The sequence below is a fragment of the Pseudorasbora parva genome, chromosome 6 (genome assembly GCF_024679245.1).
Source record: "Pseudorasbora parva isolate DD20220531a chromosome 6, ASM2467924v1, whole genome shotgun sequence".
In the NCBI taxonomy this organism is placed as follows: Eukaryota; Metazoa; Chordata; class Actinopteri; order Cypriniformes; family Gobionidae; genus Pseudorasbora; species Pseudorasbora parva.
In genome coordinates, this window is record NC_090177.1 from 49217338 (window position 1) to 49232472 (window position 15135).

A 15135-nucleotide genomic window follows, 5' to 3' on the forward strand; every position below is an offset into this window, starting at 1 on the left:
GAATCCTTTCTGTGCTTGAAGATGATGTTGCTGCCGTCCCCTCACCACTAACTGTAATCCCCTGGCCATAATCCTGGAAGAGGCCATTGTCCTTGAGGACTGTAAAGATCTGCCAGCAGCATTCGCATGCTTGTTCAGTCTCTTGTATGCGCTCAACATGGAGGATCCAAAAGAAATGAAGTCTACTTTCGAACTAATACAAAATCTCTTCGTGGATCTTGGTGGTACCTGCTCTGCAGGAGTACAGTCACTGAAGTCAAAACTTGGCTAAATGGACATCTGAATGACGATCTTCCACTGGCCATTGTTTCTTTTATATTTTCAATGGTAATGACTTAAAAAACAATACTGTTTTCTTTCAATGTATTAATTAATGTTAAATATTCACTTGTTAGAACCTTTGCCTTAAAGAGATAGTTCATGAAATGAAAGTTCGATGAGAATTTGTGTGTGCAAAAAACTAAATAACGACTTATCATGAATCGATTCACTGATTCATTACGGTTCGAAGCTTAGTTTTGAAATCGGCCCATCGCTATAAGTCGTTATTTTAGGGTTTTTTGCGCACAAAAATTCTTGTTGCTTTATCAAACGATGTAGAACCACTGTAGTGAGATCGAAAAAAAGTCCAGTGGATTTCTAATAACTGGGTAATGTTTACTCAGATGCTTTCACTAGTTTGGGGTTTTTGGACACAATAGTAACTTAGTTTTGAGGAACTCTTAGGTTGATGTTAAAATATGCAATATAGTTTTCCCATAATTTCTCCTTTAAAAAATCAACCAAAAATGTGAAATATGTGCCTCATGCCACAAGACAGCTAAGGTTTTATTAATAATGGATTTGTTCAACAATCATTGAGGTCAGTGTAAAATGCTTAATGCAGAACTTGATACTGTAATGATGTGATGCATTGGACAGAAACTGTTTAAATAATAAAAAAGGAACGTTAAGTCTTATTTAATTAGACTATTTAAATGAATCAGTCTATGCCTATAGATAATAGGCCTATTTGTTTTCAGTAAACCAAAAACATTTTGTTCTGTTATTCATTAGGTAAACACGACTATTTATTTTGTGACAACTTGTGATGTTAATGTAAAATTTAAGTTGAGTGGGCTTAAGTGCTTGAGTTTACTCAAAGAAGCGCTTGCGATAAGTTGCCTTATTATTTTTAGTTGACTAACTTTTGTTGTTGTTGTTGTTTACAGTGTAGCCTGTTTTATATTTCCTCCTATGTTTATGCCTGCAATCTTTATATAGTCTTTCTCAGGGGTTAAATTGGGATTGTTTTGTGTGGATGGGCTCTCCTTGGGGGGTCCAGGGGTATGCTCCCCATGGATGTTTTTTTAATTTGTTTATTTTATTTCTAGTATCCCATATTTTTTATCACTGTTTTTATTCTCATTGCAGTCCTTTTTATTTCTAGATCCACAGAATTTAAACCTCCTTCCCATCTCTTTCTCACCAATGTTTTTGTGCAATTTTCACTCCTTTCCCCTCCCATATAAAATCACATACAACTCATTCATCACCCACAGGCATTTCAGTTACACACATCACATACACACATACTGACAACAACAGACTATATACTACTATTACTTTCCCATTTAACTTAAATTTCCATACAGCACAAACTGTTCTTTTTTTGTTAATCGCCCCAGTCCAAGTCTCTTGCCTTCAACCCTAAATGTACTCCCAGTACTTTTATATATTTTTCCTTGACTGTTATTCCTACATCTACTTTTTCTACCTCTCCTTTATACATTAATTCATATTTCTGCCTATTTATTTGTGCCCCTGATGGTTTCCCATATTTCTCCACTTGTCACCTTTTTTACACCATTACCCTCTCTCACTGTGATTGTGTTGTCATCCGCATATTGGGTTATTATACGTTTCTCCAAGTGGCAACTCGATCCCGACTACCCTTTTATCCCTCTTAATTAAACTGGCTAGAGAGACTACTGAAATAGCATACAGTAATGGAGACAGGGGACATCGCTGTGCTGTCTCACTGACCTCCCCACCTCAAACCTTTGTTCCAATCTATCCCTAATACTATTCCTCCTTTCTTATCTCTAACTGTCCCTATCCTGTCTGCTATGTCCCTAACTGGAATACCATAGCTCTGTGTTGGTTGTACTATACTCCCAATCACTCTTTTCACTCTGTTTGCCAATACCTTAGTCAATAATTTGTAATCCACGTTTAGTAAACTTATTGGTCTATAATTCTCTATATCTAACTTATTCCCTTCCTTATAAACGAATGTAATCACTCCCTCTACCATTCTGTCTTGCACTATCTCTGTTCTTTCTATCTCCTTGAATACTTCTACTAATATTAGTGCTATCTCTTCCTTATCTTGTACTATACTATTCTATGCCTATCCCATCACTCCCTGGACTTTTTCCACTTTTTAACCCTTCTATCGCCTCTATCACTTCTGTCTCTTCAATCTCCAAATCATACCACTCCAACAAGTAAACTCAGGACAGTCTCTCAGTAAATGTCCAGGTTGGATACAAATCCGACACACTTTCACTTTTCTGTTGTGAATTACACGTAAATACTCAACACCATTCAACATTTCAAACTTGGTTGAATATGGCAACGATTAAACAGTGGCAGAAGCGTGTCCCATCCGCGATGTCAGTTCCTGGCCATCTCCTCCTCTTGACTGGAGTTGTTGCTTTGACACCCCATCCATTTAGCTTTTCCTGAATGTCCTCGTCTATTATGTACACCTAAAGATTCATGAACGAAACAACAAGCTCATCGTTGATCAAATCTCTGGCCATAATTTGACAGTTTGTGATTTTAAAACCCATTAATCTGTCTTTCTTTTCCTTTCACGTGATTCTTTGTGATCTTGTACTTCTTTTCTCCTTTAAACCTGCATCCATTTACAGCTCCACACACTTCCTTAATTCCTCTAGGCAACTCCATCAGTCATTTTCTCATCTCCACCAATTTCCAGACTCACTGTTAGGTTCTTATCAAACATCTTTTCCTCCATACCCAACACGATTCCTGCTGTGCTTTTTAGACTCTAGGTCTGTTTGTTGTCCTCCATTCATTACCCAACAAACTCAAGAGACTCCCTTCCACAAACAGCAGCAGTTGCAGGTGAACAGGGAGAGAACTCAGAAAAAAACCTCTCTATATTTGCACAAGATCGAGCCTGCTCAAAAATGCTTACAGCAACTGGTATTCCCAAGCAAATTTCCCTCCAAGTACCAAAGCAATTGTCAGCTGTCCAATGGTTGAGCAATGCTGACCCGACCAATCATTGAGCGAGGATCAGAAAACGTCATCTAGCTGTGAGCTGTTTAATACAAATACTGGAGGCCATCTTTAACTAATTTATTGTGGTCGGCGTTATTGAAGCAAAGTCTTAGGCAGACTTGGACAGTTTTTTACTCTCGGGTACGTTTGGTATAATTCTGTGCTAAGTAATGAATGAAACTATATTTTTTGATAATTTGCCTGATATTCAAGGTTTTACATTATAACTCGTTAGCACCGTACTGCTAAAGGCAAGGCATCACTATTGTTATTCTCCAAACTTATTATTATTCTTCTGTAAATAAAGTTTGGTGCACTACTCCTCCCACAGTTTGTCCTAGACCCACGAATGAGGCATTAAAATGGTGTGGCTTATTCGGGCCCTCTTCTAAGGGATCGGGGATACGATGTAGCCAAAAAATCCCACTGACTTAACATTGCGGCGAAATTTGACCATTCGTAGCTAAGAGAGATTATTTAGTAGAAACTCCTGATTTACCACATTGGAAGAGCCTGACAGGCACTGTTAGAACATATATTTTGCAATGGGGTATAAGTTGTACCCCTGGGGCGCAAGAACGGCCCAAATTTCCTTATATTGACTTATAATGGGGAGGGACGTCCTATTAAACGCATGTGTTTTTCTTACTATGGTACATTGCATAGGGAATTTGTATTGACCATAGCTCTGGTTCACAGTGTCACAGAGACAAGTGGGTGGGCTCAATTTACTCAGGCAACCCTCATTTGCTTTAAGTTTAACCCATTTAGTCATGTTTTACTGTACCAGATGAAACATGGAGAACCGTAGACATCGGTGTGACAAGACTTTCACTGAAAAGTCCAACCTGACGAGGCATCTGAAGATCCATGCCGTCACCACGGAGACCTTTGACTGTGATGTCTGCAGGAAAAGCTTGACCACCAAATCATTGCTGATCAGCCATCAACAGCAACACCAGTACCCCAACATAATTTTGTACCGGCAAGGAGAGGCCAGGCTGCAGTGCACAGAGGCAGCAAAGTCTGTGGCAGAAGCCCCAGCACCACTATTGACCCTACATGGCAGGATCCCAAGACAGCAGAGGCGGCTGCCAAGAGGTCCGGGGGTCAGCTGTGGAAAGGTCAGCTGGTCATCGTGTTCGGGAAGTAAGCCGGTTAGACCTTCAGGTGGCTTCTAGAAAAGATGTTGGCTAGCTGGTGTGGTTGCTTGACAGGAGGTTGTAGGTAAGATAAACTCAGTGACCTTTTAGACCTGAGTAATTGATGCTAAGCAGTAACCAGTATTAGTAAAAGTATTATTTTATGAGATTATTCAATGGTTTTATTTTCTGCAGTTATATGATCGTCATTCATAAGTCTGCCAAGTGACCCATTCTCTGTTGCTGCGTCAACACTACAAAAACACAAGTAACATTTTCAAAACAATCAGTTTTTATACTAATGCAATATAAATTAACCTGACGTGAGAAAAGAGAAGAAGAAAAAGAGCCCTAATTCTGGTTAACCAGTGACATACATACCACCGCAATTCTCCATTAAAATGGAACTCGAACATAAACACTTTGAGGAGGTCATGGTAAATTCACTATCTCCTCTCACATTCTTGCTTGCTTATTAGATCACCTCTGTATTCCAATAGAAAGTCTCCTTTTTCAAATGGAAAAGAGGTGACCTTATTCAAAGACAAAACAACAAATAAGTGGCAAAAAGTGATATGTATTAAAGTTGAATCATGATTAAACAATCAGAAGAAGATGTCACTTACCTTTTACAGCATTGATGTACTTGATGTCAAGTCCTACTTTGTCACTTTCCGCAGTAACATAAAATCTTGCATCGGTCTTATGGGTGTCCAACGACATGAGGGTGAGTAATTAATGGCATCATTTTCATTTTTGGGTGAACTAACCCTTTAAGGGCATGGGTGCAGCTCACGAGCGCAAGGAGGTTCAGAACGTGCGTTGTTTAAGAAGAAGTCATCCGCTAATAATGACCCACAACAAAGCAAATTTAATTAGAAGAGAAGTGATTAAAATAAACAAATGTATTATAAAGACAATCATGATGGAGTTCTGGTTATTGAATTAAAAAGTAAAAAAAGAGGAAATAATATGTAATATTCATGCTCTAAATGAGGGGCACAAGTTTTTTTTTTAAGGAATTGGGTGATGTAATGATTGTGGCAACATGTGTTTTTGACAGAAGATTTTAATACTATTTTAGGAAAAAATTGTTAACACTGACAGTGGGAGGAATGAGTTGGAAAAGATGATGGCCTAACACATTCTGATTGAAGTATGGAGAAATAGAAATAAATCATTCTTAATATGCAGTAGAAAATGTAATCAAAGTATCGCAAATCTATTATAAAGTTGTAGTGATCATGATTCTTTATTTATTAATTGATTTAAAGGGATAGTTCACTTTAAAATGTAAATTCTGTCATCCTTTACTCTCCCTCAAGTTGTTTCAAACCTTTATGAATTTCTTTATTCAGAAATTGAAGAATGTCAGCAAACAAAGAGTTAACTGGAGCCATTGACTTCAATAGTATTTTTTTTCCTACTATGATAGTCAATGGCTCCAGTTAACTCTTTGGTTACTGACATTCTTCAAAATATCTTCCCTTGTGTTCAGCTGAAGAAAGAAATGCATACAGGTTTGAAACAACTTGAGGGTGAGTAAAGGATGACAGAATTATCCTTTAAAAGTGAACTATACCTTTAAGTGGAGTAGAGAGGATGTGGAACATGGTTATTCAATACTGACCTTTTGAAAATTCATTGATCATTGTGAAATGGAAATGGAAAGTATAGTGTTTTGTAATATGTATTTGGTGGGATAATCTTAATTTTTCTTCTTTTTTTTACAATAGAAATTACAATGAAGGTGCAGAGCGCAAAAGAAAGAAGTTAAAGAATGGGAGAGAAGAATAAAAATGTATTGGTGCCATAATAAGAAGTAGAGATAAAAGTGCCGTAGAGGATGTGAGAAGTACAATTATGTTATGGATTAGAGAAAAGACGACAACAGGCACAACATATTATTGTCTTGTTCATCACCATAGCCTTCAAGATCATTATTCATTGGCATCTTATACTGTGGAGGGAAAGCACATGGTTACACGGAAAACACACATTTATTGCAGTTTACCATAATAGTGAGTAGCTTTAAAACTGCATTTGCCCAAGATAACTCCTTACGTTACTTGTTTCTTGTGTTTTTTTTAGTTAACCAATGATGTATTCCGCAGGATAGAGAAGATAACCCTGACAATTGGAATACCAGAATCCTCAGAGTTTCCGGCAGGCTTTGAATATTACAGATGATATCAGTCTTCAGTATATGGATTCAGATTGAGGATTTTTTTACGCTTCACTCCACTCAAGTCAAATTCAAAACAAATCCACCATTAAGGTTGCGGCCGTCGCACCAATAGTTCTTTCTTTGCTTAACATTCTTAAATCAAGACGATTTACTATATAAGTAAAATTACATAAGATGTTTTCTGGGGGGAAAAAATCAAAAGGAGGTGTTTTTGCTAGGGATGCACCGATGTATCTGCCGAATAATTTTTTAAAATCAATTTACAACCATCGGCATATTGGCTATAGCATGAAAAACCTGATATGACAAACCAATGGTTTATTAATGAACTGCGTGAAGGCACTGAGCTGTGTAATGTCTGATCATCCAATATTATAATATAATATTCCTGCTGTGCTGCTGTCTGTGTTTTAATAATAATCAAACAACAAAAAATTGGACTAAATTAACTTTTGTATCTTTCATAAGAAATAATTTCTGCGATGCGAGGACACAGACGGAATCATAAAACCAGTCATAAAAACTGATTTTACTGCATAATGGGGAATGGCACGCAATTTGTCAAAGTTTAGATGAAGAAATAAAATGGAGGTCAGTCACTTAAATCAAATTGCGATAAATTCTAGTGCCTATGAATATTAAGCCACAAAAGACTTAAATATGTTTAAATATGAATCCTGTATGTTTCTGTGTGAATGGCGCAGACACGCGGTTTCATTTACCAAACCCACACACACTGAAACTCGCAGTGTTTAATCAGCCTCTGCCGCCTCAATGTAAAGACATGAAAGCATCCCCAGTGAATGCATCTTATGTGTAGAGTTTTGAAAATGTGTGTGAGCAGTTGGAAAAGTAAGTTGATGAAATTAAATAAATATTAGCTGTTTTTAAGCCCATCTGATCAAGCAAAAGGGTGAAAGTAGTGAGGAACTAAACACAGAGGAGATTTTTACTTGGGAGAAACCAGGATTAGATAGTCATGGTGCTCACCTATTGACATTATGAGACGGATTTAAATCTGATCACTCAAACAAATAAATTCAGAAGGTGGTTTTGGATTTCAGACGAAAGGGTGAATGCATGGTTGTTTAAACCACATATATACATTTTTCTCCTGGCAAATTGCTAAAAATAAACATGTGAGCAGTTTTATAGGCAACTGCAACACACATCACCGCAAATGATTAACGTTAGCACTAAAGCATTAAGCAAACACACAAACGGCAAGTGAAACTGAAAGTAGCCTATAGTCTCAGATGCTCAAAACACAATCCTCTTCATTAAAGCTAATGAGACTAAATGATCTTATCGGTGCTTAGGTCGCTCTCCCATATTCCTTTGAATCTGAAATGAGCTGATGATATCGAATCTTTTGCTTTATTTCGTTGATGTGAACTCCATTAATGTGCATATAGTGTGGGAATTGAAGATCGGATTTATATTCATTTTGCGGAGTTGTAAGGTAAGACAACTTGCATGTTCTTTTATTTTTATTTTTGCCGTTGCGAGCAGGATTAGCCTAACCTCAGCTTGTCAAAAATGCCTTTTTACTGTGGTGGTGATAGTAAACTTTTAAACTAACATTGTGATAGGATTGAAGTGTTTTATATCTATTGACTGAATAATACGCAACATAAGTCTTGTTGATTTGAGAGACTAAATTGATCAAATGCGGTTAACCCACTTTCTGCTCGTTACGTTGCTTGGTCGTTACTTTAAAATCAAACAAAATAATACTTTGACATAAAAACAGTTCAGCTTTGTTTTTAATGGTTGCAAAAATGTTTAATAGGGAAGGAGGAAAAGAAACACGGGGTCCATTCGGACTCAGGACACATCGCCAATACCAGTATATATCGCCACATCTTAAATTAACACTACGTCGATATTTCGTAAATATCATCAATACCGGTATATTGCGATACCCCTATTACAAACATTAGATATCTCATATTAAAAAGATATTGTATGATTACAGAGATTTTTAATAAGTGCATCATTGATGATAATCCTTATATTGAAAAAAAAACCTTTAGTTTTGATGTAAAAGTGCCTAATTGTTTTTCATTTATCTTCTTTAAACAGTCAATAAGTGGATAAATCGCTGCTTACTGCTTGCAGGAATACAGTTGCCACTTTCTTCAGTTTAAGGCGCTGAGCGAAGCTTGCTTGAAATTGGCCGAATAAACAAATGATCTTGAATTAAATTGTTGTGGTATCCGATTATAATAAACATCAACCATGACTGTTGACATTTTTTATCTGTGGGAAGGGTAGAAAAGTCTCCTGCACAGCCTGGAACATGAAGTGTGTCCATGCGAGCAGCTTGTTTATCTGAAGATTCACTCCATTCCCGCCTGACAATGCACATGTTTGGACAGATGCAAATCTTGGGGGCGTGCATATAAATATGCACCCCAACACTTGCATCACGGTTGGGTTTATGTTGAGAAGCACTTTTTTTAAAAAAGTGGATTAACAATTTCTTGCAATATTAATGTAAAAAAAAGAGCTCATACTCTAACAGAGTAGTAAAAATATTAAAATATAAAAAAATTGCACACACAAGAAAAACGTTCTGTCCCCCTGATGTCACTCTCTCGGATGCCCCATGGGCTTTTTTACACACTTTTCACATTGTTGCCCATTTTTCATAACTTTGTGTGTCAGCTGGCCGAGGCAACCCTCAGTAACGGCCCCCGAAATGCTTCTGACACCCACACACGGTAATCCCACAAGAGAGAGACAGTTCCACAAATCTCTCAAATACTAACAACTTAAGTGCTAAGGTGCATACCTAACTGGCAATTCTTTATATTCTTTATTTTAAAATGGACAATGCACATTTCTTAATTAGTCTCCAGACGAGTCATGATTTTCACCAGACTGATCCTGACTAAAGGGACAAATCACTTGTAATCACAGATGTTTTACTGATATGTTGAAAACAGTTCCATTCATCATCATTCATCAACAACTTTTTTCCACTAACACTTTCTTCAGACAGTACACACATCAGATATTTGAGACTTGATTGTTTTTATACTCAAACACACAAATACATGGCAACAATTGTATTTTTCCCAATGTACACAGAGCAGATTCCAACCTACACATTTTAGTGTATTTTTGCGGTAACTTACTGGCAGCACTATTGCCAGTAAGTTACTGTAATTGCCCCCTTACAGTATGATGTCCTTACCGCAATTTAATTTTACAGTATGATACCCTTACCGCAACTTATTTTTACAGTATAATAACATTACAGTAATTTTACTGTAATTTAAATCAGTTTTTATTCAGTTTTATTTTACGTGAATGCTACTGAGTTTAATAAATTCCAAATAAGTGACTTGAGTCCTTGTACATCAGTGTATTTTTTTTATTCACTATCAATGACAATGCACAACAAGCATGAACAAAATATCCCAGTTGGTCTTGGCGGCCCTCCATACTGGTAAACAACTGATGGTTGATCTGAAACAAAACAGAGAAAATGTATGAGAAATAGTGATGGGTTTATTTAATCTAAATTTGTTCATGGACAGACGAGGTGCAACAGCAGTTATTCCAAGTAGACATTGTAGCATTACAAATGTCTTTACCGTCACTTTTGATCAATTAAAATAACCCAAAACTGACCCCAAAACTTTGAAAAGTAGTGCATTCACTACTACTAAAATTATTTCAGAAGAAGTCTGCCAAACTGGAGGTATGAACATGCTGAAATCCTTCAATAATGCACTGTATGGTGCTAGTTGGCAAAGGCATTTTTGCATGCGTTTTCAGATAAAACTGGGCCAAATTATGCAAAAATGATTCATGCTAAGTATATTCCTCCTCTTCATGATCTGTTGCTGAAAAACAAAGATCGCGCTCAGGAGTACAACTGGTCATTTCTGGGGGACCTGACATCTGGGCAGTGGCTACCTGGGTGTGTTTTCTTGAAATATGTGCAGAAAAGGAGGATCTTACTCTAAAATATTTGCAGCAGTTATCGTAGAGGCAGTAAACTTTCTTTCCATCTCTAATGTGACTTCTCAAATGAGCACACAAAGCAGAGAAATTATCTGCCACAAATGAACATCCTTCAATGTTGCAAGCAAGAGTACCTCTGAACTGAGATTGTTTATTATCTTGTTTACGTCTGTGTTTCCTATGCATGTGGGATCTAAATGTCACAAATGTTTTAAAGGAAGCAGGACATTGCTCATCTCCACAAGCAAACCTATGGTTTGCGATGTGCTGATGCTTTTTTACATGACTGCAGAAAATTCTCAAGTCAGATGTACACAAGCTTACAGTATGTGCACTTGTACATACTTGCATGTGCTCAAGTTCAGGTCTCTCTCTTCTCTGATATGATCTGCATATAAAACAATGCATACATAGTTTTAAGTGCATGCAATTAATCTTTAATTCATGTTATGCAGTAGCATATCCCCAATGAGACTATAAAACAATCACAAAAAGATAACTGTTACGAACTGCTCTGAGACAGAAGGTTGAAGATCCACACACAGTATTTATTAAAGGGTAATCCAAAGTCGTAGTCCATAAAACAGGCAAAAGGTCATACACAGGTAGGCAGTTCAATCAGGCAACAAAACAAGGGACAGAGGCAAAAGGGTAATCCGAGACAGGCAAGAAATCCAAAGAACCAAGAAACATGAAACCATAGAAACACTCAGAAATGCAGTTGACACTAAACAAGACTTCGCCATGAATGGCAGAGATAACCAGACTTATATAGGCAGAGGTAATGAGGTGATGAGAGACAGGAGTTAACATTGAGTACTAATGAGTCCCGGGAAAGGATTATGGGTAATGTAGTTTGTGATGGAGTGACAGTCCAGGGTGGAGTGCCCTCTGGTGGTGATCACGGGCACTCACACTGGTGAATTGTGACAGCCCCCCTCAAAGGAGCGGCTTCCAGACGCTCCTAAAATTGTCCAGGAGGGAGGTGGAGCAGAGGCGGGATGGAGGGCCAGACCCATGTAGTGGAAGAGGGCCTGGAGATTCAGGCAGAGCAGGAGGCCAGAATAGAGCTGGCCGGCAGATGACCAGGGTGGCGCAGGCGACCGGAGCAGAGCCGGCAGTCTTGAAGACCCCCACAGCGGAGCAGTCGACCACCACAGTAGAGCAGACGGTCTTGAAGACTCCCACGGTGGAGCAGACGACCACCACAGCAGTTTAGGGGAGGTTGAAGACCCCCACGGCAGAGCAGGTGGTCCAGCCAGAGTCCTCGCCGGACTCGGGGCAGGAGGGGGAGTCCTCTCCAGACTCGGCGCACGTTCCGGAGCCCTCTCTGGACTCTGGTCAGTGGCTGGAGGTTCTGGAAGATCTGTTGAGACGACACAAGGCTCTGGAAGGCCTGCTGAGACGACACGAGGCTCTGGAAGGCCTGCTGTCTTGTCCAAAGACACTGGCTCGGCGGCCATCTTGCCCGAGGACACAGGCACTGCAGGTGCAGTGGAAATGTCATGATCCTCCTCCATGACACCCACTGTGGGGGGTTCCGCAGCCGAACCCTACGTCATACGTCAACTTCACGTGTGTCGCATGCTCAAAGCAACATGGAGCGATCGAGCCAGAGTCGGCTGTGTAGAGATATTTTATGCTTGCCGCCAACTAGTTTGTCTGTCAGCAATACTACCAATTTTTATCCAGAAACACCATGGGCACGCTGCATTCCTGCAGCTCAGCAAAACTAAAGGAGTGGACAATACAGCCCAGCAACTAACTTTGCACTATGCAAAGGATTCATTTAGGGTGCGTTCACACTTGTAGTTCGGTTAGTTTGGTTCGTTTGGTCTGGACCAAAAAACAAAACATAATAGTCCTGGTCCGCTTAGCGTTCACACGGGCATTTTTAACAGCAAACCTAAAGTTACCGAACCAAAGGCACAGGGAGACGCTCACAACCTGATTGGTCGGTTTATATGACGTAGGAGCTCGCTTACCGAACATTCAGAACAATGCTGTGTGCGGATTACACGCGCGGACATTTTATGCCTGTACATGTGGCATTATTTTTACCCACTGAGAACTCATGAAGAGCTCATGAAATGTTCAAAACAACGCTGTGTGCTGATTAAACGCGATCATTTTATGCGTGTAACACATATGGCATTATTTTTACCCGCTGAGAACTCATGAAGAGCTCATAAAATGTTCAAAACATTCAAAACAGCAGCAGGATTTCCTCCGTTGTGCAGAAAAGAGACGGTCGTTCTGTCGTCTGTACCTGCTAATAATGGGCAACACAGGAACTTTGATGAGAAGAGCCAGGTTTGCTTTTTGTGTGTTTTTTCTAGCATTTTCGAAACATGCTCGTCTGACCAAATATTGATGAGGCACTTCTTTGTTGCTCCACGTTTGTTATTCATTTTGGATACACCGATCTTTCCGCGTCGTCAAATCAGCTGCATTATGTGTCCCATCTTGTGACATCACGTCCTGTTTTTGGTCCGTTTACATGTCTTTGGTCCGTTTTGCGTTCATATATCAATCGAACCGCACCAGAGTTCGTTTGGAAGCGGACCGAGACCCATCTTTATAGCGCCCTCGGTCCTCTTGTTTGGTGCGCACCAGGGTTCGGATGGCAGCGTTCACGTTAAAATGAACCGCACTAACCGAGCAACCGCACCAGGGTTCGTTTTAATCCAACCAAACATGACAAGTGTGAACGCACCCTTAGTGTAAGTGACTGATAGTGGATATGGATAAAGGCTAATGTAATGAACTGACGGTAACAACCCGCTGTTGACGCTCGCACATCTTGAGGAGAAATCAAAAAAGCGCCGCTCACACATAGTAATTGCGGTAAACATTCAAAATGTTTTTATCTTTATAACATATGAAACAGTTAAACAACATCACACAACCAAATGTGCTGTTTCCCTCAATATCATCATGATTGATCTCCTGAGTTGTAAGTCGCTTTGGATAAAAGCGTCTGCTAAATGCATAAATGTAAATGATTGAAAATGTCACTGATTTCCTATGACAGCTCTATAAACAATCATTAACATCAGTTACTTACATTTCAGATGCAATATTGAGTCTTTTTGTTCTATTTCAGCTGCGAAAATAGTTCCAAACAGCAGAGCCATAGCACATCTCACGTGTTCTGAATGATTCAGTGGTTGAATCAAAGATTCAATATCCTGTTCTTTAATGACTGCCTCATTCTTAAAGGAATCAGTCGTTTGAATGAATCGTTTGAATTAATAACTCAATGACTCATTCATTAAGACTCACCTACTGGTGGTTTAGTTTCCTATATTTTTCAACATTTATTTAGTTTATTCAAAAATACACATCTCATAACATTATTTAATGCAGTAGTAATTTTTCTGGGTAAATAATTTAATTTGATTGGTAACATCCCTATAGTGTCTTATTTTAATTGAATGTATAGATCAAATTTAAGAATATAATATTAAATATACGCTGTGCTTCAGGTTTCATAAGATTAGGGGGAAATGGCCTTTATAAAGGTAAAATATCACAAATATGCAGATTTAAAATATGTCAAAGCTGATTGAACTCTGAGAATATTGCTTCAGAATAAGTTATATTTACAACACACATTTTTTACTCGGACAAGTGAATGACCACCGAAGGAGAGACATGAGCATGCTTAATGTCGAGCCCTAAATTATATTTTAGATTTGAATGCACAATTGTTTTTTTAATAAATAAGAATTCAACACTTTGCATACATCTGTTATTTTGTCTTATTATCTTTATTTAGTAAAGTCTGGTGCCTTTAGTCTCTTCAAGGAAGGTATACAGTTTATTATTAATTTAACAATAGTATCGGATCGGTATCGGGTATCGACAGATACACAAAGCCCAGGCATCGGTATCGGTATCGGGACTGAAAAAGTCAGATCGGTGCACCTCTAGTTGCAACACGCCATTTTCAAAAGGAGACAATTTGTGTGATTAGCACTTGAGTTAGAAATTAGACTGAAAGAACCCGAGGCACAAGCCGTTTGAAGGAGTTCTGAGTCATGCTGATAGGGCTGGGCGATATGGCCAAAATGTCATATCCCGATATAGCTCATTTGATATCCCCATAAGGATATACATAACGATATAGTAATTTTTCTGTTAATTCTGTTTATGAATAGTCTATACAAAATTGCAATGTGGAAATGCAGTTTGAAATGATATACAAAACAAATAAAGGTAGTATGGACTACATTTTTATTTTATTTAGAACCTTTTTTTCAAGCAAGACTCTTGGTAAAGTTAACACCTGCCTAGGGATGTTAACCGATGACCATTTGACCGATGGCTGACCGTATTCAATGTTAACCGATCAAAGTTGTAGGTTTAAAAAAGAAGTGATCTCTAAATTAGGCTATTATAGACAGTGGACTAAACGCTACTACCGTTAGCCGTCTCATTCCAAAATCTTTTTTTGTGAAGTGAACAAATCTCTCACACTCAATTTTTCATAACTCGCCTGTTTGTACTTAATAAACCAATAAAAACATC

At 38.5% G+C, this 15135-nt stretch overlaps 1 protein-coding gene across 1 annotated transcript; it reads left to right on the forward strand.

The window, feature by feature from the left end:
• The first annotated feature begins 4091 nt into the window (after positions 1-4091).
• On the forward strand, positions 4092-4475 carry LOC137079558 (gastrula zinc finger protein XlCGF49.1-like). The gene has a single exon (XM_067447510.1). It carries the CDS (start codon positions 4092-4094, stop codon positions 4473-4475), a length of 384 nt encoding a protein of 127 aa, XP_067303611.1.
• The last annotated feature ends 10660 nt before the right edge of the window (positions 4476-15135 follow it).